We start from the raw sequence: 26466 nt of genomic DNA on the forward strand, positions 1-26466 counted from the left end.
TTGGCGCCTCCCCAACGCCTTCTTCTCCCAACACGTTCCGTAAGAGTTAGCCCAAATATACATCGTTCTTTCAAATTAGCAACAACTCCATCATCACAGGGCTGATAATGATGCCTGGTGTGTGGAATGACGCAGATCGTGTCATGTGGGAAAAACAAGGACAATGAATTTTCGTGAAAGAGGGAGGCACTTTTGTTGAAAAGAGGCGTCTCGAAACACTATCGCTCCTCTGTGTGTGAGGGGGAGGGGGGGGGGCAATGATGTATTTGAAACGCCGAACTTTTTTTTTTTTTGGGCAAATATGCCCATATATAAATCGAGGCAAGTCCAGCCGCTTTCCTCCTCCTTCTCCTCCTTCTGCTTTCCTCGTTTCTTGCATGCTTTGCGCCGAAGACCTTGAAGACATAAAGGAATGGTGTCATGACATATGGCATAGACGAATCAACTTTCTGGTTATTCACTACACATACATCATCAGCTTGTGTTTGATCGTAAGTGGCTTCTTCTACTGCCAACCAGGCACCAATTGGAACTATGCCGACGCGCTCTTTATGAGCACCACTGCCGTAACGAACACCGGACTCAACACCGTCGAGATATCAGCTCTTTCGTTGTATCAGCTCTTGCTCATGTTCTTTGTGTCGATCCTCGGCAACCATGTTACTGTTTCCGAGGTGATCGTTCTGATCCGGCGACACTACTTTTCCAAACGGTTCGAGGACGTGCTTTTGTTCAACCGCGCCCAACGGTTACGCGAGAAAAACAGACAGCGGTTTAACAAGAATTTGGCAGACGTGCATGCCAAGATGCAGCAAGAGTCAAAGACCAACAGCAACGCAATGCCCCTCCGAAGCAGTACTTTACCGACACCGCACCACGGGATCCTGCCACATTTGCGACTCTCGGCCACCATGGCCCGTTTCCAGCCGTTTCATGCGCTGAAAGGAGGAATAGGACACCATCTGCGCCATAACCGAGAGCTGGAAGAGCAAAAGATCTACGACAAACTGCGCGAGTTGCGTGACAAGGACGCCGAAAGGTCAACTGTTGGCGGAAGTAGTCATCAAGGAACATTAACACCAGACCGTGTAATGTGTCCCATGTCAACCTCAACCCCCACGTTACGTCGCGCAGACTCGACGCCTAAAGGCAGCATTCCGTTAGCTACTACCACATCCGCCTATACAATCCCAAGCAGCAACGCGCTGGAACAACATGTCAGCTCTTCTTCGCCAGCCCCACCGCAGAATATTGCATTTGCAGACAATATTGATCGCCAGCGAAGTGAAGCTCGCAAAGAGCTTGAAAACGATCGACCGTACAACGAATTATTGCGCAGGATCGCCGAAGGCCGACATCCAGACTCGCCGCTGGACGACGACGACGACGACGACGATATGCTGGTAGCTGCAGAGATCGAACGGGAGGAAATTAAGAGCATCATGCGAGGCCCGATTCACAAATACGAGCTGACACGCAAGCAGCGCTATGCGATTGGAGGTGCAGAGTACCGTGCCCTAGACTTTTTAGCCAACTTCATCCCCATCGTGTATTTTGGAACCAACATTTTGTTTAGCTTTGCAATGCGAATCTACGTTGCCGCCGACGATTATGCGCAAGAAGCGCTGCGTACTTCGAATTCAAACGGACCGGTCGATCCCTGGTTCTTTTCCATCTTTACTACTTTTTCCGCGTACAACAATTTGGGGTTATCCCCATTGGCTGCAAGTCTTACGCCGTTTTTAAATGCACCTGCACCTCTTTTACTCTTGAGCTTTACTATCATGATGGGCAACGTGGGTTATGCAATTGTGCTGCGGTTCTACATTTGGTGTTTGTACAAACTGATGCCGCGTTCTTGGACTATGGATCGGGAAACGCTCAGATATCTTCTCGATCATCCGCGTCGGTGTTACACCAGCTTGTTTCCTGCAACACAGACTTGGTGGCTCGTGTTTGTGTTGGTTGCAATCAACAGCGTCGAGTTTATCGTTTTCCTGGCTACCAATTACTGGCTGCCCGTACTGGATGGTATCTCGTGGGGATCGCGTGTGCTTCTTGCATATTTCCAAGGTGTTTCAGTGCGCAATGGTACGTGTGTACCCTTTCCATCTCACTCTTTGCACTATGGCAATGGATCATATCGCACGTTCTCTCGATTAGTCTTTCAACTTTAACGATATGCAATGATGGATTTTAGCTGGCTTTACCGCCATCAATCTTCTCATGGTCAACCCAGGTACACAAATCGTGTACATCATCGCCATGTATGTCAGCATCTATCCCATCGGTATATCGATCCGCAACAGTAACGTGTATCAGGAACGTGAGTTGGGCATCTACAGCAGCCCAACCGATCAAGACGAGAAAACGCTGGGACAACCACCCCCATCGAGACTGCGTCGTTTTCCAACCATGAGCAGCGTCATGACACAGTCGAAAAAGCTCATTCCGAAAGGGCCTAGCTTTTACGTAAAGACGCAGATTCAGCGACAGTTGGCACAAGAAATATGTTGGGTCGTTGCTGGGATCTTTTGTATTTGTGTCATTGAGGCGCAGAGCATCATGTCGCCGGCGCCCATTACGGCCTTGACGGTCATATATGAGTGCGTCTCGGCATTTGGTAATTCTGGATCGTCTACTGGGTATCCAGGGGTAACCACTTCGCAGGCGGGTAGTTACCGCACCTTGAGCAAGCTCGTCCTAATTGCACTCATGGTGAGAGGGAGACACAGAGGTAAAGTTTGGTAGTGGGTTGTTGTTGCTGTTGCTTGTCGTTGTACTGATTTGTACTTTATGGTGGCGATGGGGTTATATAGGACTTCCGTCAGCCATTGACCATGCTGTGCTGCTGCCTTCCGATCGGTTGGAAGAGAGGGAAGAGCAAGAGCACAGAATGCGCAGACGACACGCTGAAGTGTCGCAGGACTATGGGGATCCCAACAACCGGTGGCGAAGTCGCACGTTTTCCATGGCGTAGCAACAGCAGTAGTAGTAGTAACGCACTATCATATACCTTGTTTATACTTTGTTAGACATCATCCCCTCGGACACTACATTTACATATACCTTCCATTTCATGTACTTTGACATATGTTGTAGTAACAGTATTATCCATTGCATCCAAACATAATAGTTGATCATCGTTGTGATGCTCGCAAAACAAAAGATCACGCGCGCCTTTCTATTTGCGTAAAGGATCCAAGTTCGGAGGTGAAATGGGTTGCTCTTTTTTATGCGGTCCAGGCGAGCCAAGAACTCTCTTTCTTTCTTCCTCCCACCCCTTTTCCTGATTATTCAAACTGGCGCACCAACAACACTTTGGCAGTACTACTACTTTCTCCAAGGCTGGCCCGCTATTTTTCGGCATGGGGGCTCCGCCAGAAATTGCCGTGAAGGTTATTATCCCTGAACGCAACGAAATTCGTCGATTCACTCTCAACGAAAACGTTACGTACTCGGGGTTATACGAGAAGGTAGCCCTTTTTTCTCTTTTTTCACTCCTCCTTTGAGCCCGGAAATTATTGGCGCTTAACAACAGTGTTCTGTTTGTAGTTGAAGTTGGCGTTTAGGCTCGACAACACCGCCGACTTTGATATTCTGTATCGAGACTCGGATGGCGACTGGGTGACCATGACGAGTGACCACGATATCAAGGAAGCAATATCACGGTCGGGCTTTGGGTCCAAACCTAGGCTTGAAGTGCGTCAGCGACAAACACAACCTGAGGCGCAGCAGGAGCAGCTACCGCAGCGACAACAACAACAACAACAAGAGCAGCAGCAGCAGCAGCAAGCACAGGAGGAAGTTCTGTCATCCTCGGCCGATCAGATGAATCAGGTTTCGCAAGAAGTTTTGAGCCAGCTCAACAACAAGCTGAATGAACTGCAGATTGCGGCCCAACAAGGGACCAACAATCTGGAGGCGTCGATGCAATATGCCGCCAAGGCTGCTGCGCAAATTTACCAAGCCGCGATCGTACCATTTGTACAACATACTACCCCACCTGTTTGTAACAATTGCGCCAGGAGCTTTGACGCCAATACGTAAGTTTATGAACTCACAGAGAACTTTAACGCACATGGTTTTTGCTAACCCCCGTCCTTTATAAAGCTCACGTTTTCATTGTATTCATTGCACGTCGTACAACTTGTGTCATTCTTGCGCACAGAATGTCAGCCACACTCATTCGTTGATGGAAGTCCCAGGTGCCAACTGCAAGCGGGCACAAGAGGCATCCAGTGCAGCATACGTCTGTAATTTCTGCGAAGCGTGGATTGACGGCGCTCGCCACTCGTGCTCGGTCTGCCAAGGTGATTATAGTTTAGGGGAGGAGGGGGGGGGAACGCCGGCCTGATGGAGAAAATTTCATCTGATGACAACAAAATGTCACATAAACCGGGATTAAAAATGATAAACTTTCTTTTTCTCCAGACTTTGATCTTTGCCAGGGATGCTTTGCGATTGTCAAAGAAAATCACGCTCCACATGTGTTTGTCACGCATGTTCCACGGCCACGTACAGAACAAGAAACTGCCGACAAGAGCAGTAGTAATGTACTGCACAGGGGTATCGTTTGTGATCGATGCGACGGTGACGTCCGTGGTATCCGCTACAAGGTAACCATAGTTTCCATTGCTGCCGACGCCTCAATAAGATACTCTACCCGCAAACCACACCCATGATGACTTGTCTAACTATAACCAACTGACATATGATGTTTTGTTTGTGAATACGTAGTGTGGCCACTGCCCTGACTTTGACCTGTGCAGCAAATGCGAACCGTTTGCGCCGACATGCCACAACAGTGCTCACGTGTTTCTAAAGATCAGATCTCCAGTCGCAACAAGCTCAAGCTTTGCGCTGCTGCCTCGCTTCCAGGCACTCGCTCCTCAAGAACCAGCTCGATCTCAGTCGAGCCATAGGTGTTTTTCTGCGTGTGCCCAGCCGACACAAGCACCCGGACCCACAGCCAATCCAACCTTGTTCGGCACCAGCAACAACAGCGATGCAAAAGTACCAGCAGCAGCAGCAGCAGCAGCAGCTTCTTCTTCCAGCAACACAAGCCTTGCGACTACTGAAACGGCCGCCACAGTTGCAAAACCAGAAGAACACAATGTCAAAGCGACAACGACAGTAGAGCCAGCGCAGCAGCAGTCTACAGTGTCAAGTCTATCTGCCGCTTTTGTTGAAGACGTGAATTACCCCGACGGCACCGTTGTTCGAGGTGGAAGCACTGTTTTAAAGGTAAAAAGAAAAAAAGACCACCCCGCCCGCCCCTTCTTTCCTATACGTGACTGACTGTGTGTGTGTGTGTGTGTGTGTATGTATTTCTTTCTAACAACTGTTCGCACACTCTAGATATGGAAAATGACCAATGATGGACGAGTCGCATGGCCCGAAGGATCTGTTTTGGTCTGCACCGGTGGCGACTCTATACAACAACCTGGTGGCAACGTTCATGTGATTGCAGCCAAACCGGGCGAAAGCGCTACAGTGCTCGCTACACTCAAGATGCCAAGAAACCCGGGCAAATACAAGACCTATTTCCGGTTAAGTGCACCCCACGGTTCCATGTTTGGACCTGTTTTGTGGAGTGAGCTTCAAGTACACCCTCCATCCACACCAGCTTCAAGGGCGGGATCAGTAGCGTCGTTTGGAGGAGCATCAACGATCACAACGACAGCAGCAGCACCTTTGAATTCAGGATCAACAACAACATTTGGTGGTGGTAATATGAGCGGTGACGAGCTCTCTTCAAAAACGGCATCATCCTTGTCCCTGAGTAGCTCGATGATCTACCCAACGCTCAGAACATCGACTACCGTGAATGAAGAAGTCCAATCCATCGCAGGCACTGTCACCACAACAGCAAGCGATTTCACCGAGACTGGTTCTCACCGTGGCGTTGATGATGACGAATATGATCCATTCTCAGATCCAGTCATGGTATCGCCCACCGAGAGCCGCCGCAGCACTTTTGCTGCTTCTGTTGTCAGCTATCCGCTTAGTGACTCGCATCCGCTTAACAGCAGCAGCAGCAGCGACAGTGTACGCCTTACTTCGCCATCACATTCTCAAAGCGAAAACAGCAGCATCAACAGCAGCAGCAGCAGCAGTCATTATGTGTTTGTCGACACAGATGCTAGTACGAATACATTTCTGTCGAATCCGCACGAAAAGACGCCGCCGGCAACCGGTTCCGTTGCTGAAAATGTGACTCAACAACAAGAGCAGAACAGTACCCTTTCTCCGCCTCGTCCAAGCACACAACAAAGACCATACCAAGCTCAGCTCACGCAAATTCATGAGATGGTAGGCAAAGATGACCTCCCCCCTATCCCCTTGACCACCGTATATAAAGACAGCTGGTATCCAGTATTGTGCTTAACAATGTGTAATATTTTACTACAGGGCCTGACTTTCTGTGATGAACTCTCGCTACGTCTCTTACAAAAGTACGATGGAAATGTGGATCGTGCGGTCCCGGAGATTCTTGAACGCTTGTATCCAGAATAACCAATGTACCTCCAATCCATCCACCTCTTTTTTGTTGTTTTTCATTTTCCTCCTACTCCAAAAAAAATAAAATAAGAATGACTACCCCTGTCCCCTGTTGTTGCTAGTAATTGTCCCTCGTAAAAAGTTTGGTACAGTAGCAAATATATTACGCGATACCTGCCACATACCCTGCATGCATCTTTCTTAGCACTTAATAATGCGCGCCGCTCTCACATCATGCGCCAAGACGGGTACAAACTTTCTTCTAGTGGCGCTTTGAGAGGATGATCATCCATCTGATATACATCAGAAAGTATCGGCTTAGTTGTGTGTGTGATTTTCTTCAACCACCTACCATAGTAATGCGCAGCAACATTGCATGAAAGATGACATAGGCGTGGCCGAAGACATTATTTTAGTAGCCATACGTGTTGCACAATATGTTACTGCTATTGCTGATCTTCCCTGAACATGTACATACGTTCAGCATATACTCCATGGATGAGTACGAGGCTTATCATCACCAGCAGCAGAAGCAGAAAGCGGACCGTTGCTGTAAGACTTGTTTTTATGTAGGTAGGCCTATATTTGAGATTGTTCTTTGAAGCATCTGCGACTGTATCATATAGTCTATGTAAGCGTATGACGCCACAGAGAATTTATGTAGTAAAAAATCATAGCATAACACAGCTTCTTCTCATGCCAAAGTACGTTTTCGACGACATTACATCTCTTTGGGCACATTGTATTATGCTACCATAAAGAACGGCGACAGTAATAAATAGCACAGTACATGTGTACCAACCCCCCCCCCCTTTCTTTGATGACATAAAGCGGAACATTCTGTTGTCTGGATTGTGTCAAATAATAAGGGTGCGGTACCCTTTGAAGATTCAGTATTGATCGATTACTGTATGTCTCTCAAAAGTATCGAAAATTGGATAGTGGTGTAAGTAGTTTAGTAGTTTAGTAGTTTAGTAGCTGTAATCTTGGAATTTTGGCAGCCGAGAGAGAGAATGTCTCACAACAAGCATTATTAATAATGCATTGACAACCACACTCTTGTGTATATTGTTCAACATCAAGTCGAAATAGCAACAACCATATCATTTACGCATAATTTACAGAATTGGAATCCTGTAGTAAACAGGTAACATCTGCCCGTGGCGATCTGTTTGTCTTAATCGCACATTCGGAGAGAACTGAGCAGAATGGATCCTGTGTAACCCCGTTGGTTTGTATATGATACCACATGAACGATTTTAATATCAAAACCAAGCATCATTTCAAACCGTGAAGCATAACCCCTTTTCCCGCTCGATAAGTCAAGAATTTGAAGACGGTGATCAAGTCATGATTAAGCATGATACTCGGTCAAAAAGTGTCCATGGATAATAAGGTTAACGAGAGCAGCAGCACTCTTTTTAGATGAGTCAACCTGATAATGATTTTGATTCGATATCCATTTCTCTCGCCCGCCCCGTGTTGAGGTCCGCACACAACAGCTCGAATCGGTTACATTTTTTTCTACTTTTGAATCGCCATGAGTAACTTTACAGATGATCCGTTCTCGCTTGACAAGCTTCGCAGCACGCTGATTCGACTCGAAGATACAATCATCTTTGGTAAAACAAAGCTATAGAGATTTTGACTTTCAAAAATATTCGAGATCACAAAAAGGTTGGAAACAAACTACGACTCACACAAACCCACCCAGCCCTGATTGAACGATCACAGTTTGCATTCAACAAGTGCATCTATGTTCCAGGTGCTTTGGAGTTCAATGGAGCAACGGGAGACCGAAGCTTCCTCGAATACTTTTTATGGGAGACAGAAAGAGTCCATGGTAAGGAGGATATAGATAGCCACACAACCTCCCCCAAAGTTCTGACGTGTTACCTTTTATATAGCCAAAGTACGAAGATATACCAGGTAAGTAAAAGCTCCAACGGATCAGTCAGTTATGGTGAAGGGGCACAAAGAAAGCTTCGGAGGGCTTACTGTGATAGAATGGTTCTGCAAAATAGTCCAGATGAATATGCATTCACCTCGCCCCTGCCTGAACCGATCCTGCCACCGCTCGAGTTCCCAAAATTCTTGTTCCCTAACGACATTAACGTAAACTCCAAGATCACCGAAATCTATACCAACTCCATCGTTCCCGAGATTTGTCAGGATAGAGACGACTCCAACTATGGTAGTGCAGCCACGCGGGACATTGACTGCATGCAAGCATTGAGCCGACGTGTTCATTATGGTATGTATGGCTGTGGTTGTTATCCAGCCAGTGGTGTCTGTTTGTTATGTTGTTGATTTGTTGGTTTGTTGGTTTGTTGGAAGCAGCAACTACAGGGGCAGATCCAGGGAAAATACTATCTGATACTCATTCTGCGTTTGTTTGTGCGTGTGTGTGTGCGCACGTGCCGGGTAATGAAAAAGGTAAATTCATTGCGGAAAGCAAGTTCCGATCCGATCCCGAAGCATACGCTCGTCTTGCGCGCGCAAACGATCGAGAAGCCATCAACGAGCTGCTCACCAACCGTAGTGTCGAGAAGAAGCTCCTTGAACGACTGCGTCGCAAAGCGCTGGTGTACGGCCAAACACTGGATCAAGAGCAGGAGGGGATCAACACACATCTGCGCATTCCGGTGCAACTGGTAGTGGACTTGTACGAGCGCTGGGTGATCCCACTGACGAAGGAGGTAGAGGTGGACTATTTAATCGTACGAGGCCTTGCATACAACAAATCTGAAATAAACTAGAGAAGGGGTGTCTGTCTCGGTGCATTTTTTTTTTTTGAAAAATAGCGTGAAAGTCACTTGTTGATTTACCCCGCCCCCGCCGCCACGAGTGTTCTGGCTCTCCCTTTTTGAGAAACACACGCAGTTCATGCGCTGAATCTTTTTCTTCTCTTCTCTTTTTTTTTTTTGAACTACTTTATTTAATTTTGCCAAAGGTTCTCAACGACACACACACACCCTAATAGAACAATGTCACCCGCAGTATCTCCGCCACATCACTATGAAGGTGCGGCTATTGACGAATCGCTGCCGATGCCGTTATCGCCAGTGATGCTGGATCCGGTATTCAACGACGGTCCACCTTCAGAGCCGCCACCGCCACCACCGCCGCCTCCTCCTCCTCCTACCCAACTACCACCTCCAATAAACACGAATACCTATCCACGCACATCGACATTATTACGAGAACGGGCACTGCGACATCCTCCACGCATCCCACGATTAAGACGCTTCAATCCACAGCCAGGCGAGCGACTACAGCAGCAAGAGTATTTTGTTGACATGACTCGCTATAATCGATATATACAGCGCCACAACAACTGTGTCCCCGGCGACAAGGCTGTTGATCTAACCGAGGCCTGTGGCTTGCCATTGAGTGCCAAACGTAAAGGAGGCAGCAGCAGCTATCTGGAGCTTGATTTCGAGGTGGCTGTGGATGATGGCGGTCAATACAGGTAATACATAAGAAGTTTATGCATGACAGAATGTCAATATTGAAACACCGCACCTCAATTTATCACAACAGCTCTACGTACGGCGTTGAAAACGTTTTGCGTAACGACAATTCTGTCTACTGGTAACATGAAGGGAAAGAAAAAAATATGGAACTGCAAAGTGGCAGTAAGGCTAACAATAGAAGAATAGCTCGGGAAGGAGCGGTACGGTCAACCTGCTGCTTCGTTATAATGGCTATGCGCAGAGCGGCATACTAAGCGATAGGAGTTGCGTCGTTACGCATATTGTCATCAAATCTCCTCAATACGGGTAAATGTTATCATCACTCATAGCGTCCTCTTTAAAACGGTTCGTGGAATACTCACTAGCCTCCTTCTTTTGCACTTTAAGATTTACGGCTCCATGTAGGACACCTTCCTCTTTATCCTGTCTACCTTGCCGCTACGCGAAAACTAAACATCTCATTATTGTGTAGGCAAAGACGGTGTAATATTCATGTCTCGACATCCTATCGATGTAGAACGTATGTATAGCCAAAAAAAAAAAAAAGAAAACCATAACAGATATGCAAGGGGCTCTACATGCGAAAAATAGATTCACGTATTACTCTTTCTAGGCTCGCGCATATTTGATCAGTTTACGAAAGAAGATTTTGAACAGTACATGGCACACAAGGCTCAATACAGCACCATTGAGGACGACGGAGTGGATCCGGTCGCTTGGTTCACACTTTCCAAAGAAAAACAAATGGTAATTCCCATTAACGACAGGTAAAGAAACGTTTCATGCAGCCATAATGGTCATCGATGTTCTATCTCGGGGAACGCAATAAAAAACTGATTCTGTGTTTCTTCTGGCCCAATTGTGCAACCAGATCTGCAAAATACGTACTTGTCAAACTGCTCCGGTCCGAATACGAAGCAGATAATATTGATCTGCAATATCTTGGATTTGTTGGCTACTCTGGTCCCCGTTGTTTTGCAAGTGGTCGACTATGTTGAAAGAGTTGGTATTGAATAAACAAGCTTAGAGCAGACCTTTACTGTTTGGTATCTTTTTTATAATCCCACGTTCTTCTTTTTCCCGCCAACGGGAAGAAAGAAGGGGGGAAAAAAGACATATTTCCATAACTGTGATAGCTCCCGGACTGACCCTGGTGTAATACATGATGATGATCATGCTGAGAATGGATGTATGAATGATAAGTACGCGTATAGAGTAGGCTAGAAACGCACGAGGTCATGAGGACATGCGAATCTACAGGCTGGGTGCGTGGTGAAACAACAGTAAAGGAAAAAAAAAGAGGTGGGTTGTGCGTAATGCTCGTTTCTGTCGTCATTGTCATCAAAGTGGACAATGGGTTACCTGCACAGTGTTCTATCAGTTAATCAGCAAGGAAAGAGAAGCAAAAATAGGACAGCTGCCCCATGTGCTGGATTATATACGTGCATAAAGATAGCTAGATAGATATGCGACTGTGTGTTGCATGCAGTGCAAGGCCGGCAAAGTAGCCTACAAAAGTAGTAAGAGAGATAGAGGGCGCAGCCTCTTCCCTCATTACCTAAACGCAGGCATAATCTATGCATGGCATGTCGCTCGTATACTCTGCATTGACTACATGGAGGCAAGGAGGTTTTGGTGGCAAAAAGAAATCCGTGTGTGTGTCCGAGACGCACCTTTTCCCAAGCGTCCGACGTGTGTAACATGAACCCGCATCCCCATAACCTATATAAGGTCTCGTTTTTTTTTTTTCCCTTTCTTCTTGGGCTTTACTTCTTCTGTATTGTTTATAATCCGATCAGATGCCGAATCTGAACAGTGTGCTGCTGCTACTATCCACTGCAGTGCTACTGACATTGCGGGCAGCGGCTCAAGACAATGGCGACGTATCCTATCCAGAACGTTGTGACTCGCCCATCTACTGCGAAGGACCATTGCTAAGAATAGTTCAGCTCGCTTCCCTCTATCCCGACTCTAAAACATTTGTCGATAAGGTAATATGCATGTTTCTTTTGTAAATATGCATATTGCATGTCATAAATATGGGATCTAATGCGATATGGCCCTCTTCTTTCTCAGCCAACATCTAGGCCGGTCGATCAAGTGCTGGCAGCGTTTGAAGAACTGGGAGAGAACCCATCCGACGACGCCATTCGCAGCTTTGTCGACGATAATTTTTTGGAAGAAGGAACCGAGGTCAGGCCGGTCAATTACACGATCGACAACAATATTCCGTTACTGGGAAAAATTGACGATGAGAGCTACCGTGGCTGGGCCACGCAAGTCCATCAGTACTGGGCAAAACTGACATTTGAATTTGATACCTCCTTCCTCTGTGAGGGCTGTGCGACTAGTACACTTCCGGTCAAGCGCCCATTCGTCGTACCTGGAGGACGATTCAGAGAATTCTACTACTGGTATGCTATATATGCTGAGAAAAAAAAACAAACGTCGTGAACGAACCTTCTCGCTGATAAATATGTCTATTGTGAAGCTGACACCATTTTTATTGCATGAATTTCACAGGGATAGTTACTTTGTGATCCGTGGCCTACTGCTCAGTGAACTACACGATGTTGCCAAGGATATGCTTCTCAACTTTTTAGATTACATTGAAGAATACGGCTTTATTCGTAAGTTTATACAGTTGGCATGATAATACGGGGGTGAATCAAGGAGTAGCATGGACTTGTTATTAACAAACGATATGGATTGCTCAATTATAGCGAATGGCGCGCGAATTTACTATCTGAACCGGTCGCAGCCTCCGTTCTTGGTAGAAATGGTCAAAGCTTACTACAATGCAACGGGCGACGACGATTTTCTCAAGGAGGCACTGCCCACATTGGACAAGGAATACGAGTTTTGGATGAAGAATAAGAGTATTCATGTCGACGGTCACGTGCTGAACCACTACAACGTCATTAACGAGGCACCGCGACCTGAGTCCTATCGTGAGGACTACGAAACGGCGACGCTGGCCGACTTTTCCTCTCCAGAACACATTCCTGCACTTTATGCCGACCTCAGTACCGGTGCGGAATCAGGCTATGACTTTACGAGTCGTTGGACAAAGTCCAAGGTCAATAATCCGAACGATCCACTTGAGATCTTGCGCTCACTCAGCACACGCAACATTGTGCCCATTGACTTGAATGCTCTGCTGTGGGGTATGGAGTCGACGCTCGCTGAGTGGCATACACAGTGTGACGGAGCCAGCAAGCGCAAGGCCAAGTATTACAAACGTCAAGCTGCGAAACGACTTGAAGCGCTCGAACACATCTTTTGGGACGAAGAAGATGCTGCGTTTTATGACTATAATGTGACGTCCAACGCGTTAGACAAGGACTTTACCCCAGCATGTTTGTATCCGTTCTGGCTCGGGGCTGTACCCTCCAAGATCAAAAGGTCTCCAAAGACATTGTCTCGTGTGTTTGACAAGACGCGTGAGTTGCTGGAAGAGTATCCGGGTATCTTGACAACTTCGGTCTACAATACGACCCTTCAGTGGGATTTGCCAAATGGATGGCCGCCACTGCAATACATTGCAATGAAGGCTATGCTTAACGTTGACTCCTGGTTAAAGCAGCCGGATAATGGCCTGGTTGGTTTGGCATATACTCTTGCGGAACGATACATTGCATCGGCTTTCTGCTCGTGGTACAAGACTGGTGGCGCCGTCCCGGGTGTGCTACAGCAATTAAGCAACCAAACAGACAACGGACATATGTTTGAAAAGTTCGATGTCGAAGAAATTGGAGATGCTGGAGGAGGTGGCGAATATGTCGTTCAGGCAGGATTTGGATGGACAAACGGTATTGCCCTCTGGGTTTTTGATACGTTTACTGGTCTGGTTGCTCCTGATTGCATGGATCCAACTGACCTTGTATTTCCCGTTTAATATTGTAATGCTAATTGGTGTTTTTGCAAGTAATAAGTGTGTACGATATACTAGATACTATGTAGTAGTAACAGTAGTTAACCATATTTTAAACAATCATCTAAAACAAAAATGGCTGGCTTGTTCACATCTTTTACGCCTAAAGGAAGAGAGGGGACGGGCTGTGCCTGACATGCGTCACATGTCAAGAGCATTATTGTTTATAAACATCCATTAGTTTTGCTGATCCCATGGCATGATTTAGACACTGCAAAGGTTGATACATAGTTGGATAAAGCTCTTGTGACGAGTCATAACATCATCAGCGTAATAGAATTTATTTATCAAAAAATGACACTTTCATCACATTGAAAAGCATAATAAACACTAGCCACATGGATTTAATTTGCTCGAGAGATTGCGCCAAAGTTTCGGCTGCACGGCCCGAGAAGGATTGACAATCCACTGTGTAAGCGTAGTGGATAAACAAAGCGGACGTTTCCATTACGCCGTATACTGCTAAAAAATGTGGCATGCTGCCTCAAGAATCGGTTAATGATAACTGGAATCGCTTATCGAATCATTGCTCACCGCCACATCCCTGCGCTAATTGTAGCATATCGCACGCTTGGGTATCGTCGGACGCTGTCCCATAGTGTGAGCGTAGCCAATCTGTCTGATCAATGGTATCTAGTGCTACACCTTTGCATACGTGTTTCGTTAAGTAAGTATTCTCGCATGAGTGGTAACAACAACGACAGCTTTGCTATATCCATGGCAACGCTCTATATGTTATACGATAAGTCGCAGATATTCTTTTGTTTTTGTTTCCGTGTTGTTGTCAATGGCGTAGCCAAATGATGTGTGTGACACATCAGCTCCAAGTAAAGAACTGTAAGAGTCTTTATGCAAGTTTTGTTATTAGTATGTAGCATCATCGAGAATCATGTTTTATGCTAATACATAGTCAAATTTTGAGGATATAATGGGTGAGATCATCAGGTGAGATATTGTCAGCGCGCATATATTCTGCCTGGAGTACACCTGTTTAACGAGTTTGGCTATTTTCTCATCATGTATCAAAGTGGGGATAAAAAAAAAGGAAGAGAACCCCGTCGCTAATATTTACTATTCTAGGCGGTTGATACTCCTGTTATAAATGCATGGTGCGGTGACAACTTTTCAGGCTCAACCCGACGAGCAGCATTCTTTTCAAGGCAGAGGCTGCGGGAAACACGATTGGCGGACAGGCCTATTTTGACCCTCCTCGGTATCTCATCGGCCATGCGATTGCTTTAGGCTGCACGGGTGCAAGCATCCTCCTTGTTCTGACACTTTGTGTCATGTTGAGCCGTATCAACAAAAGATGAGATAAGATGGATTCTGAAAAAAAGGCAGCAAGTGTTGATCAAGTATGGCGGTGAACAATTAATCGGGGACAGACATCCTAATTATCGCTAGTGTTGTGCAATAAACGCGGATATATATATAATGACATGATGTATATGCCGACTTTTACTAGAAGAATGCAAACGCGATATCCGTGCTATCTGGTAGTCTCCGAAAGGTGGTCTTTGCATGGTTACTCGATCCTGCCCTGACATGAAATTCAAATTAAGCAACCGAGAGAGCATCTCCATGACAACGTCCGCACCTATTGGTTTAGACCCAAATTGGGTAATCACGCCGGTGGCTTTGAAAAATTTCGGTCTGCCTAATTTTTTTTTTCTTGTGGAAATTTCATTTTCTCTTAACCTTGTAACCCTTCAAAAAACTCTTATATACACATTTACCATGGCATTCGATAATCGTGGCGGACGAGGTGGCCGTGGAGGTTTCGGCGGCGATCGTGGAGGCGGCCGTGGGGGCTTCGGCGGCGGACGAGGTGGCCGTGGTGGAGGCCGTGGCGGTTTTGGTGGCGATCGTGGAGGCCGCGGTGGAGGCCGTGGCGGCTTTGGTGGCGATCGTGGAGGTCGTGGCGGCGGCCGTGGTGGTTTCGGTGGCGATCGTGGCGGCCGTGGTGGTATCAGCAAAGGCCGTGGTGGTCCTCGAGGTGGCGGCCGTGGTGGCCGTGGAGGTCGTGGCGGTGCCATGGGCGGTGCCAAGGGCGGCAACAAGGTTATCATTGAACCCCATCGTCATGAAGGCATCTTCATTGCCCGCGGCAAAGAAGATCTGTTGGTGACAAAGAACTTGGTTCCCGGCGAATCCGTATATGGCGAAAAGCGTATTTCTGTTGACGGCCCCGAAGGCACCAAGATTGAATATCGTGTATGGAATCCCTTCCGCAGTAAGCTCGCTGCTGCTGTGCTTGGTGGTGTCGACCATATCCACATTGCACCCGGCAAAAAGGTGTTGTACTTGGGTGCTGCTTCAGGTACTTCAGTCTCACACGTTGCCGATATCGTTGGCCCACAAGGTGCCGTTTACGCCGTCGAATTCTCGCATCGTTCTGGCCGTGACTTGATCAACATGTCCAAAAAGCGCACCAACGTCGTTCCTATCATCGAGGATGCCCGTCAGCCTCAAAAGTACCGTATGCTCGTGCCCATGGTCGATGTCATCTTCGCCGATGTTGCTCAGCCCGATCAAGCCCGTATCATCACCTTGAACGCTCACCACTTTTTGCGAAACGGCGGTCACATTGTGATTTCCATCAAGGCATCGTGTATCGATTCGACGGTCGATGCTGCTACTGTCTTTGCTCGTGAAGTCAAGAAGCTTCAAGAAGAACGTGTCAAGCCCCAAGAACAGCTGACACTGGAGCCTTACGAAAGAGATCACGCCGTTGTTGTTGGTCAATACAACCGCAATGCCTAAAAAGCTGCAATCCATTTTTTTCTGTCTTTTCTTAATTATCACTGTCGCTCTTCTCTTTCTCTTTCTCTTTCTGCCTTGCCTTGCCTCTCTCCTCTTTTTTGCATGATTCACACACATTCTGTTTTTCTTTTCAACGACCTATTCTGTATATAAAACCATAATACTACTAGTCTTCCCTTCAAGTATTCTGTCTGTTACATGCTGTAATGTTCTTTGCGAAAACTAGTACTGGTTTCCCTTTTGTTTTTTGTAACGATCTGCATTAAAAAGTACTCTTCATGTTTGAAAATGTCAGTATTCTGCCAAGACGACAGCATTACTGTTATTTGAAAGGTTTCACGTGCATTTTTTATGTTTCACTTAGTATCTTCCATGTGGTGTAATGTGGTCCGTACCCATAAAGTGCTAATGCGACTAGATACCATTCATATGTAATAGTTACTGCACTGCTTATGATATAGGTACACAATATGGCGTCATTAAATAGCATTTCCATAACTGAAGTGAAGTTCTTGCCGATTTTCCGTATTAAAATATGACATAATGGTGATGATATCTGGGGTGTACCTTGACAGCAATACAGCAAACGCATGGGTAAAGCCAAGAAAGAAAAAGCCCATGTCTTTGGTGCTCGACACTTTTCTTTACGGCTCTTTACCTTGATTCTTTTCTGTCATTATTTCTTCTTAACAAGCTTTCACAACAATGTCAGCAGCAGCTGAAATAGCAGCGCCCCTGCCTGGCCAGAAGACAACAACAGATCGCAACGTCAACCCCAAGCTAGGACGCGCCAATACTGCAGGCATCCACACCAGTCCACAACAACAACAGGAAAACCTTGAAGAAATCGGCCGACTGCACGGAAAGGCTGGTGATAAGGACGAAGGCAAAAGTGAAAAACAGCATGGCAAGGACATAGCCACAACAGATAGCATGGTGAATGAGCAGCAACAACCGGTACAGCCACCACCGCCTGCCACCATGGACGTCAATCGACGACCGGAGAAGGAAATCGTTCGTGACAAAGGTATGTGTCGTAATACAACAGCGTTTCCTCGCATGAATTTTATTAAGCTCACACGGTTACTTTTAAACAAAATGCAGAGAATAAAAACCATGTGCAAGCCCAAGAATTAGGTGGTCTTTCGCACATTCCAGGAGTACCGTCTTCCTCAAAAGACCCAATGGGTTACGATCGCGAACGACGATTAAGTTCCTATATCGCTGCCAAAAACATCGACGACGATGACGCGGCAAGTATTGCCAGTAACAGCACCATTAGCTCTGGTGGTGGCCGTCGTCGCCGCCGCCGTCCGTCAATCCAAAAACTCAACAGAAAATCGTCTATAAACATGATTGCCAAAGATCGTGCGACAGAGCCAGCAAAACTCATTCGACAACTTGAATTCACTGCGTTTCAATATATTGGTGGTGTTTGTGCGATCAGTTTTCTGTTGGGCAAGTTTGGATTTAGCGTGATACTGGCTATAGCTGCTGTCGCCCTGGGTGGTGTAGGCTACTGGATTTTTGGTACACAGCCCCGAAGGGATTTGGATTGGCAGTTGGATAAGCAAAAAGAGGTCGAATCGGTAAGTTTAGCCTTATTCTTTTTTCATAGACCGTGTGTTTAAAAGCGTTGATTAAACGTCAATTCTGCCACATATTTTGTCTCAAAAGCTGTATACATCCGAAGGCGAAACGGTCGAATGGTTGAACTTTATTATTGAGAAGATTTGGCGAAGTATCGATCGAGAATTCTTTACGGCCGTTCAATCCATGATTGAAGATAATATCCAGAGCGTCGCTCCAGGATTTATTGTAAGCAAAACAGATATATTCCAGTAAATAAGAATGGGAATTAACGATTTCGATTTCGATCTTACATACAGAAAGGAATATCAATCTATGACCTCGATATCGGTGCGCAAGCTCCTCGCGTTCAGACGTAAGAAAAAAGACTATGGTAGCAAGATGTGGTATTTGGGACAGAAAAATGTACTCAGGAAGGCATTTTCCCAATCGTTTTAGCATCCGCGTATTTCCTCCTTTACCCGGCCATTCAGAAGAGAGCATAGTAAGTTGAAAGAAAAAAAAAAGAAAACCCCGTGTGCGAATATATAGATTCTTATGCAATTGTTTACTACATAGTTTGGCGAAGCTTCTTTCAGTTTTCATCAACACCCAGCAGCCTCACTATCACAAGAGCGTGGACGTATTGAGCCATCGCCTCCTGGTGTTTCTGTAGCGATCCAAACAGGTGTCACTTCACCCATCAATGTTCGTGGCGAACTCACGGCCTTATCTGGCAAAATGCGGTTCAAGCTTGTTACAGGTCCTGAACTTCCATTTGTATCCAAACTTACCGTTGCATTCACAAGTCTACCCACCATCGAAACAGCTGTTATGCCTATTTCGAAACACGTGAATCTGATGCATGTAAGTATTTTTCCTGTTATCATCACTGTTATTGCACCCACGCATTTTAAAAAAATCCAAGTACATGACGCGCTTACTTATAGTTGCTATAGCTTCCGATGTTCAAAATGCTAGTCAACGAGGGCATTCGAATTGGGCTGGCGGATATGGTTGATCCAAAGAGTATGACGGTCGACATCCAGCAATTGATGGGTGCTATAGCACAAGATACTTCTGCTTTAGGTGTTGTCCGAGTCGAAATCCGAGGTGCTGAGGCAGATCCATCCGTGCTCCGTTTCCAAGGTATGGGCTCTATATAGAGAGAAAACAATGGTAGATCGGTATCTGATGCATTTATTGGATAAATATGCAGAAATCGAAGACTCCTATGCTACCCTGTCGCTGAGTAATCAGCCGCAACGCAGTAGATCGACTACTCGCGTACTAACCAACGATACAGATCCGTGCTGGAATGAAGTTCTCTATGTATTGGTAGGCGGAGATGACATCTCAGCGGACACCAATGTTGATATCAAAGTGTGGGATGCTGACAAAGTCAAGTTCGACGACATGTGGGGTTCCTTTTCGATGCCTGCCAAAGAAATCCTTCAAAGCAAGATTGATAGACTTGGAAATGTCACCGAATGGTGTCAAGAGGAACGCGTAGCGTTTGATGGGTTAGTGTAACGCATTCTTTCTTGTTTCCATCCCTTTTTTTATCACTTTTCTTCAAAATCAACTAACTCCCGTTCAAATAGTTGGGCTCCTTTGGATGGAAAGCCACTAGAAGAATGCAAGATGAAGGTCAACTGCAAAATTAGTTTTCATCCCAAATATCGCACACAAAAGAAGGAAGCGATCCAGGAAACAGAAGGAGAGACTACCGCCGCAAAAGAAAGAGAGCCCGATGAACAAAGCGTTTTTGTGAATCCTGGGCACAAGAGTGGTATACTTTCTGTTTTCATCCGCCAAGGCATGGATTTGGAAATCGGCGAAGCTGGATCGCTTGTCGACGAAGATCTCAAGCATCCTTACAATGCGGATCAGGTGGTCAGCCCTTATGCATGTCTTTATCTGAATGATAGCAAGGTTTATCAAACCAGAACCAAGCTTCGAAATCCGAGTCCGGTAAGCTGTTATGTTATAAAAGGTTGAGACTTCTCTCAATAGTGAGTAAATTACTAACTGTAGACGATACAAATATATATTAATGTAGCACTGGAATGCAGTTTCTGAGCACTTTATCAAAGATTTCGACTCCACCACCATTCGTATCTCTGCGAAAGCATCGCTCGACTTGGAACGCGACCCTGTCATTGGTCTCAAATCGTTTAACTTGCCAGATCTGTTTGAAGACAAGGAAAGCAGTGAGGTACGCCTGTATATTTATTTAGTGTGATGGAATGTTGTCAATGAGAAAGAAAGAAAATTTATGCCTTATTATTGCTCTTGCTTGATAGTACAAAGAAGGTCAAGCGTGGTTTCCTCTGGCAAGCGGTGTCGGATTCGGCAAAGTATTGGTGACACTCAAATACAAGCCTGTACGCCTTACATTGCCGCGCGAACTTCGTGGAGCTGATGTTGGGACTTTGATTGTCGATAGCGTTCGGCTTCGGAACCTATCAGGCACATTGGACGCTACTCGCAAGAGCGTGACACGAGCCACGTTAGCAGTCAACGTCGATCCAGGCATTGAGAAGCACCTGAGAGCACGTGATATCGAGCCTGGCGAAATTTCATGGATGGACAATCACTTGTTCTTCCCACTGATCATGCGCTATCGATCTGCATTGTATGTGCATATCTCGCAAGGCTCTATGGGTGGCCACAAGGCTACAGGTCGTATATGGCTCAAGCAAATTCCAGATAATGAATGGCAAGATGTGGAAGTGGGCCTACAGAGATCGATTTCTGAACACAGCAAAGAATCCAACCGCAACGAAGATCCATGGGATACTGAAGGGCCGAATGGTCAAGCTACCTTGCGTGTCAAGATAGTCCCTGGATTTTCACCTGTGCATACACACCTGCGGTCGTTCAACATGGACATGGTTGGCGCGGACCCGTTCCATAGCGAGAAGATGAAGGCCAAGGCTCAGCATTGGGTGCGCGAGCAAGGAGGCGGACATGGAGAGCAGACCGAGCCAGATGACAGTGTAACTAATGGAAACGAAAACAATCGAGGATCAATGAACTCGGATACAGCGTCAACAGTTGTCTCGGATGAGGAAGATAGTGCAGATGAGTACACAAGAGAGATGTATGGATTGAATAAGAACCCCAGGGTGAGCAAGTATCGTGTCTTGCGCAAGGCTACGTGGGGTGCAGACATTGTTAGGCAGCGCGTGGATAACGTCAAGGAAGGATTTAATTCAGAGGCACGCAATAACCGAGCTGTTGCTAAGGAAGTTTGAGATAACTTTTGTATTTCCCCATCACATTTGTACTTGATAGCTACTTCTTATTTTCCCTAGTCTCAATCATTAAACAATAATAAACTAGCAATTCTATCTGAACATTTCGCAGGAACAAGCTCATTCGCTGCAAAACCCAATTGAGAGCGTGAGAGAGAGTTAGAGGGTTAAAACACAACGGTTAGTAGTGATTATATTAAAAGAAGAAACAAACAATTCATTGAACGTTAATAAGCGGCTATTGTCTTCGTACCCTAAAAAAAGCTTATTTTTTGCTCGTATCCGTGATTTGCAAGAGTGAAAATAAAACATTATAGTAAGTACAGAGAAATGCAAACAATCGATGTCATGTACGAGTGTCCAGTTAATGCTTCTGCATCTTTTGATAGACAGAAAGAAGATGCATAATATGTACATCACTGTCGGCCAGCAGAGGCGCGGCGAGAACAATATGTGTGCGTGTGTGTGTGTGTGTATGCGTTGTGCAACAAAAACAAAAACAAAAGAGAATCGAAACTTGAAAAACATGACTTGTAACAGGAAGCAAGTAATGTTGACGTAAACAATTCTTTAAGCGAAGATTCGGTGGTTATAAAAGAAACAAAGAAAAGGGAAGGGATCGATTATAACAAGGTTTTATATAATCTAGGATTGCTTTGTCGTCGTCGTCACTCATAAACAAAGGTTCCGCTATTCTTTTTCTGCAACTCACATGGTGTCTTGTGCTCTGCTGTTTGAAAGAAGGAACTCACATGGTGCGCTATTGTTGTTGTTGCTGTTGTTGATGGCCTCGAACCCGCCGGCTTACATTCTTTGTTATACTACACCATACCGTTTTTGAAACGCGGGTTACCCTGTCCAGCATTATATGCGTATGTTTGGATGTAAAAAGAGATAGGATAAACAGTTGAGGGGTTGAAATGAATGGCATTCCGAGCTGTAAGTTTTCGTTATCGTACCACATTACTGCATACTATACCGCAGATGTCAAAGCAACTTAACCTACTATGTAGTAGGTTACTACGCTTTAGATAATTTTTTTGAAGGTCGCTTTCAGTGACAATGTTCCATAAAAGCCTATACTCTGCTACTGTTCAGTGACTTCACGTAAACACATTTCTACGTAGCTTGATGGTGGTTACCTCATGTTACTTGGTGAAAGCAGGTAAGTTGCATGTACATCTGGCATTTAGCGTGGAACCATGTGTTGTTGTGTACGTATGTTCTGTTGTTATGGTTTTGATTATGCGAGTTCCCGGCTGAAGTCCTATGATGGCACTGTTTACATTTTCTATTTTTCTTGTTGCAGTCTAATGCAAAAGGGAAAGGAGTGAGCGTCAGAGAGAAATAGAGAGAGTTTGACAACAAACAGTGTTGCTGGATGTCAAACACTTTGACCAAGTCATCTGATGAGGTATATATTGTATGTTATAATAAACACAAAAAAGAAGATATATAACCTATTTTAACTTGCAACTATATAAAAGAAATCCCATTCTCAAACCTTTTTCGTTTCTTCGCTTCTTTGTATTATAAAAACAGAGATATTATGCGTAAAGGGTATACACAAATACCGCAGTACGACGGTGTCGACAGCTCGAACAGTGGCATTGATCACCAGCAACAGCAGCAGCATAATGCTGTCATGTTGGAACGATTCAAACTTTGGTACACTCAGTTGACCGGCCATGGCACGAATGATCACACGAACGAGCCATTGCTGCACGAAAAGGGCTACTACCATCGGTCAACGTCTTCTGGCATGTCCAAGGCACTCAAGCTTGGTGTCATCTTGGCGATGCTTGTATCCGCCGGCCTCTTTGTTAGCCGATTTTTTACAATGGTCAACTTTTCACAGAGCAGTATGTTTTCTATTTTTGCTCTCTTGTCTTTTCCTGATGATGTAGTCATGGTATACATTAACATATTATATTTTATATTTTTTTATGAAAATGACAGCAATGCCAATGGAAGACATCAAAATGCTATTGAAAGGTCTTCCATCTAGCCAATATATCCGTGAATACTTCCATCACTATGCCTCTGTCACGCATCTTGCTGGCTCAGCTAACGACCAGGCTCAAGCAGTGTGGACTCGCGACAAGTTTATTGAATTCGGCATCGAAGACACCCAGATTGAAACTTACTATCCTCTTATGAACTACCCTATCAAGCGCCGATTGGCGATCGTCGATGGTCCACAAGAACTGTTGTACGAGGCTAAGCTTCAGGAGACGCCAGTGGCTGAAGATGCCACCCAACGTGATGGCCGCATTCCTACCTTCCATGGTATGCACTTTTGTTTTCTGTTATCAAGCGCACACATGACTTTATGTACAAGAACATCAACCACAGATCACAGCAGCTTTTTTTAACTCACTTGTTAAATTCTATACTTTGTTTTGCTGAATATTAAATAGCTTACTCGGCTGATGGCAATGTCACTGGGCACGTTGTCTATGTCCACTATGGTCGCCTGGAAGACTTTAACTTTTTATCATCACAAGGATTGAACTTCACCGACACTATTGCTTTGATTCGCAACGGCATGGTCTCACGTGGCCTCAAGATCAGAGCAGCTGAGATGTTTGGCTGCAGTGGCGTCCTCTTGTACTCGGATCCTTCCGATGACGGACCGGCCAATAAGGAAACCGACGACGGCGTTCCTGCCCTAGCTTATCCTAACGGCCCTTGGTAAATAATAACCACGTGCTCTGTGCAATCTCCGTATTCAAAGATGATAGGCTCTAAATAACCTTTGCATACATGTAATTCAGGCGCTCGGCTTCATCTGTTGAACGGGGCACTGTCCACTATCTTTCTGTCTATCCTGGCGATCCCTTGACTCCCGGCTATGCTGCTACCGAAAATGCCACGCGTTTGGAAATGGAGCAAGCCCGTGCATTGCCACGCATCCCATCGCTTCCGATCTCCTGGTCAGATGCCAAGCCTCTTCTCAAGGCAACTGAAACCTTTGGCTTGCGATCCGAGCAGTCCGGATGGCAAGGCGGTCTGGTTGGCGTCAACTACTACAGTGGTCCCAGCGAAGCCAAGGTGAACATGGTCAACCTGAACGAATACAAGATCGCACCTATCTGGAATGTCGTTGGTCGTATTCAGGGCAGCGAAGAACCCAACCGTGCCATTATCATCGGTAACCATCGTGATGCATGGGGCTATGGTGCTGCCGACCCTTCCTCTGGCTCCGCTGTCATGGTAAGATTAAGAATTGATCTAAGCTTGTTTTGTGTAAAAGAAAAAGAATCTTCTGTATTTTGTTTGCCCTAAATTGTCACAATTTTGCTTTTGTATAGCTTGAATTAGTCCGTGTCCTTGGTATCATGCTCGAACAAGGCTGGCAACCACGCCGTACCATCATTGTTGCTTCTTGGGATGCCGAAGAATTTGGCACCGTCGGTAGCACTGAATGGGTCGAGGATCACAAGGACTGGCTTTCCGAAGAGGCTGTGGCGTACATTAATGTCGACACCGCTGTCACTGGTCCTAACTTTGATGCTCAATCCTCGCCTCTGCTGATGCAACTTCTGTACGAGATCACTGACGAAGTGATCGACCCACACACAAGCAAAACCGTCTTTGAAGCCTGGAAAGCACGGCATCAAAAGGAAACCGCCGGCAAGGGCATGGAACCTGACGAACTTGCCTTCCCTATGGCCAAACCACTCGGCGCCGGCTCTGATTTTGTTGCCTTCCAAGATCATGTTGGCATCAGCAGCCTGAACCTAAAGTTCAAGGGCGACTATGGTGTTTCGCACAGCAACTACGACTCTATCTACTGGATGGAGAACTTTGGCGATCCGACCTTTGAATATCATCGCACCATGGTCCGCATCTGGGGCTTGTTGGTGATGCGCTTGTCGACTGACTGGCTGTTGCCCATGCATCCCTTGGATTACTCTAACGAAATCGCCCGCTATTCCGCACACATCAGCAACTTGCAAGGCTGTCTTGCATTGCCCGAACTCTCAGCAGCTGTAGCTGCGCTTCAAGACCGATGTATTAAGCTTGAAAAGAAACTGCGGAAGTACCAGCACAAGATCGACAAGGGCAAGCACAACAAGAAGCTCCGTAAGCATGTTCGTAAGTCGAACGAGCATCTTACTCAAATGGAGCGTGCCTTTATTGATCCTCAAGGCTTGCCTGGTCGTGAGTGGTACAGACATATCATCTATGCACCCGCCATGTGGAACGGCTATGATGTTCAGGTGTTCCCCGCTATCCATGAAGCCATGCACATGAAAAACCCAGCTACCATTCGTGAAATGGAAGAGCGTGCTGCTGTTGTGGTTAACAATGCCTTGAATGTTCTCAACGGTCATTATGATGACTTTGTTGAGGAGGAGGACGATGCTGACCTCGACTAAATATTACTTTTCTTTATCTTTTCTTTCCTCTGCTCTTTTCTCCTTTGACAAAGATCACTGCATTCTCTTTGTTTGTTGTACCCAATTCTGTATCTTAGTTTGTAATATCTCGCTATCTCTCAAAACGAAATAAAATGACGCTCTTGATTTTGTACAAAATTGTTTATGGCCGTATTTACTCGTTTTCTGTTTCACTCCAGCTCAGTAAATGAAGATGTGCACTCCACACATTTAATGAGGTCAAAACTAGCTCTTTCATTTACATGAACTACCATTATAACTTAGTAAATGACATACAATGTGAATGACGGAATATTTAGCAGTGCATGATTACTTGTATCTTTCATATGTGTACAAGCTTGATTTCCAAATACAATTTAAAATTTCAGTCTTCAACTAGATTAATGTAGGATTCATGGAATTATTAGACATTATACCGGCCTGTGGCTTCCAGACTAATGTTCCGTGGAATATATATAGGCTTAGTAAAGAAGCATACCCCGCTCGTCGATACGTGACATACATTCACCTGGTACCTATTATTTTAACGTGTTGATATCCGATAGCTATTGGTA

At 45.7% G+C, this 26466-nt stretch overlaps 9 protein-coding genes across 9 annotated transcripts; 8 read left to right on the forward strand and 1 right to left on the reverse strand.

Moving 5' to 3' along the window:
- Positions 1-304: 304 nt before the first annotated feature.
- On the forward strand, positions 305-3197 carry BDB00DRAFT_819925 (cation transport protein-domain-containing protein). The gene is made up of 3 exons (XM_053123265.1): positions 305-2091; positions 2201-2737; positions 2820-3197. The coding sequence occupies exons 1-3, from the start codon at positions 378-380 to the stop codon at positions 2978-2980; spliced, it is 2412 nt and encodes an 803-aa protein (XP_052980432.1). The 5' UTR covers positions 305-377; the 3' UTR covers positions 2981-3197.
- A 489-nt stretch (positions 3198-3686) lies between these two features.
- BDB00DRAFT_819931 (uncharacterized protein) lies at positions 3687-6818 on the forward strand. Its single transcript, XM_053123266.1, has 6 exons — positions 3687-4046; positions 4114-4313; positions 4435-4619; positions 4741-5247; positions 5362-6315; positions 6415-6818. Exons 1-6 carry the CDS (start codon positions 3832-3834, stop codon positions 6517-6519), a joined length of 2166 nt encoding a protein of 721 aa, XP_052980433.1. The 5' UTR covers positions 3687-3831; the 3' UTR covers positions 6520-6818.
- Positions 6802-7360, reverse strand: BDB00DRAFT_819933 (uncharacterized protein). The gene is made up of 2 exons (XM_053123267.1): positions 7182-7360; positions 6802-7073 (listed from the first exon to the last, which is right to left on the reverse strand). The coding sequence occupies exons 1-2, from the start codon at positions 7341-7343 to the stop codon at positions 6951-6953; spliced, it is 285 nt and encodes a 94-aa protein (XP_052980434.1). The 5' UTR covers positions 7344-7360; the 3' UTR covers positions 6802-6950.
- Positions 7361-7815: 455 nt separating this feature from the next.
- Positions 7816-9308, forward strand: BDB00DRAFT_819936 (chorismate mutase). Its single transcript, XM_053123268.1, has 5 exons — positions 7816-8126; positions 8219-8347; positions 8412-8433; positions 8529-8758; positions 8941-9308. Exons 1-5 carry the CDS (start codon positions 8045-8047, stop codon positions 9261-9263), a joined length of 786 nt encoding a protein of 261 aa, XP_052980435.1. The 5' UTR covers positions 7816-8044; the 3' UTR covers positions 9264-9308.
- Positions 9309-9440: 132 nt separating this feature from the next.
- On the forward strand, positions 9441-11061 carry BDB00DRAFT_819937 (uncharacterized protein). The gene is made up of 7 exons (XM_053123269.1): positions 9441-9976; positions 10048-10098; positions 10167-10286; positions 10368-10381; positions 10453-10500; positions 10594-10747; positions 10852-11061. Exons 1-7 carry the CDS (start codon positions 9492-9494, stop codon positions 10976-10978), a joined length of 999 nt encoding a protein of 332 aa, XP_052980436.1. The 5' UTR covers positions 9441-9491; the 3' UTR covers positions 10979-11061.
- Positions 11062-11752: 691 nt separating this feature from the next.
- Positions 11753-14148, forward strand: BDB00DRAFT_974697 (trehalase). The gene is made up of 4 exons (XM_053129904.1): positions 11753-11971; positions 12057-12394; positions 12504-12610; positions 12704-14148. The coding sequence occupies exons 1-4, from the start codon at positions 11780-11782 to the stop codon at positions 13876-13878; spliced, it is 1812 nt and encodes a 603-aa protein (XP_052980437.1). The 5' UTR covers positions 11753-11779; the 3' UTR covers positions 13879-14148.
- Positions 14149-15605: 1457 nt separating this feature from the next.
- Positions 15606-17017, forward strand: BDB00DRAFT_819945 (Fibrillarin-domain-containing protein). The gene has a single exon (XM_053123270.1). It carries the CDS (start codon positions 15652-15654, stop codon positions 16675-16677), a length of 1026 nt encoding a protein of 341 aa, XP_052980438.1. The 5' UTR covers positions 15606-15651; the 3' UTR covers positions 16678-17017.
- A 702-nt stretch (positions 17018-17719) lies between these two features.
- Positions 17720-21636, forward strand: BDB00DRAFT_819957 (uncharacterized protein). The gene is made up of 10 exons (XM_053123271.1): positions 17720-18266; positions 18355-18495; positions 18567-18622; positions 18706-18751; positions 18826-19113; positions 19206-19395; positions 19466-19769; positions 19851-20220; positions 20309-20464; positions 20553-21636. Exons 1-10 carry the CDS (start codon positions 17862-17864, stop codon positions 21504-21506), a joined length of 2910 nt encoding a protein of 969 aa, XP_052980439.1. The 5' UTR covers positions 17720-17861; the 3' UTR covers positions 21507-21636.
- A 1852-nt stretch (positions 21637-23488) lies between these two features.
- BDB00DRAFT_762385 (uncharacterized protein) lies at positions 23489-25891 on the forward strand (the record flags this gene model as incomplete). The annotated part of the gene is made up of 4 exons (XM_053119328.1): positions 23489-23795; positions 23927-24200; positions 24284-24722; positions 24821-25891. The coding sequence occupies 4 exons, from the start codon at positions 23489-23491 to the stop codon at positions 25889-25891; spliced, it is 2091 nt and encodes a 696-aa protein (XP_052980440.1).
- Positions 25892-26466: the final 575 nt, after the last annotated feature.

Source organism: Zychaea mexicana (assembly GCF_025766255.1).
Source record: "Zychaea mexicana strain RSA 1403 chromosome Unknown BDB00scaffold_30, whole genome shotgun sequence".
NCBI lineage: Eukaryota > Fungi > Mucoromycota > Mucoromycetes > Mucorales > Lichtheimiaceae > Zychaea > Zychaea mexicana.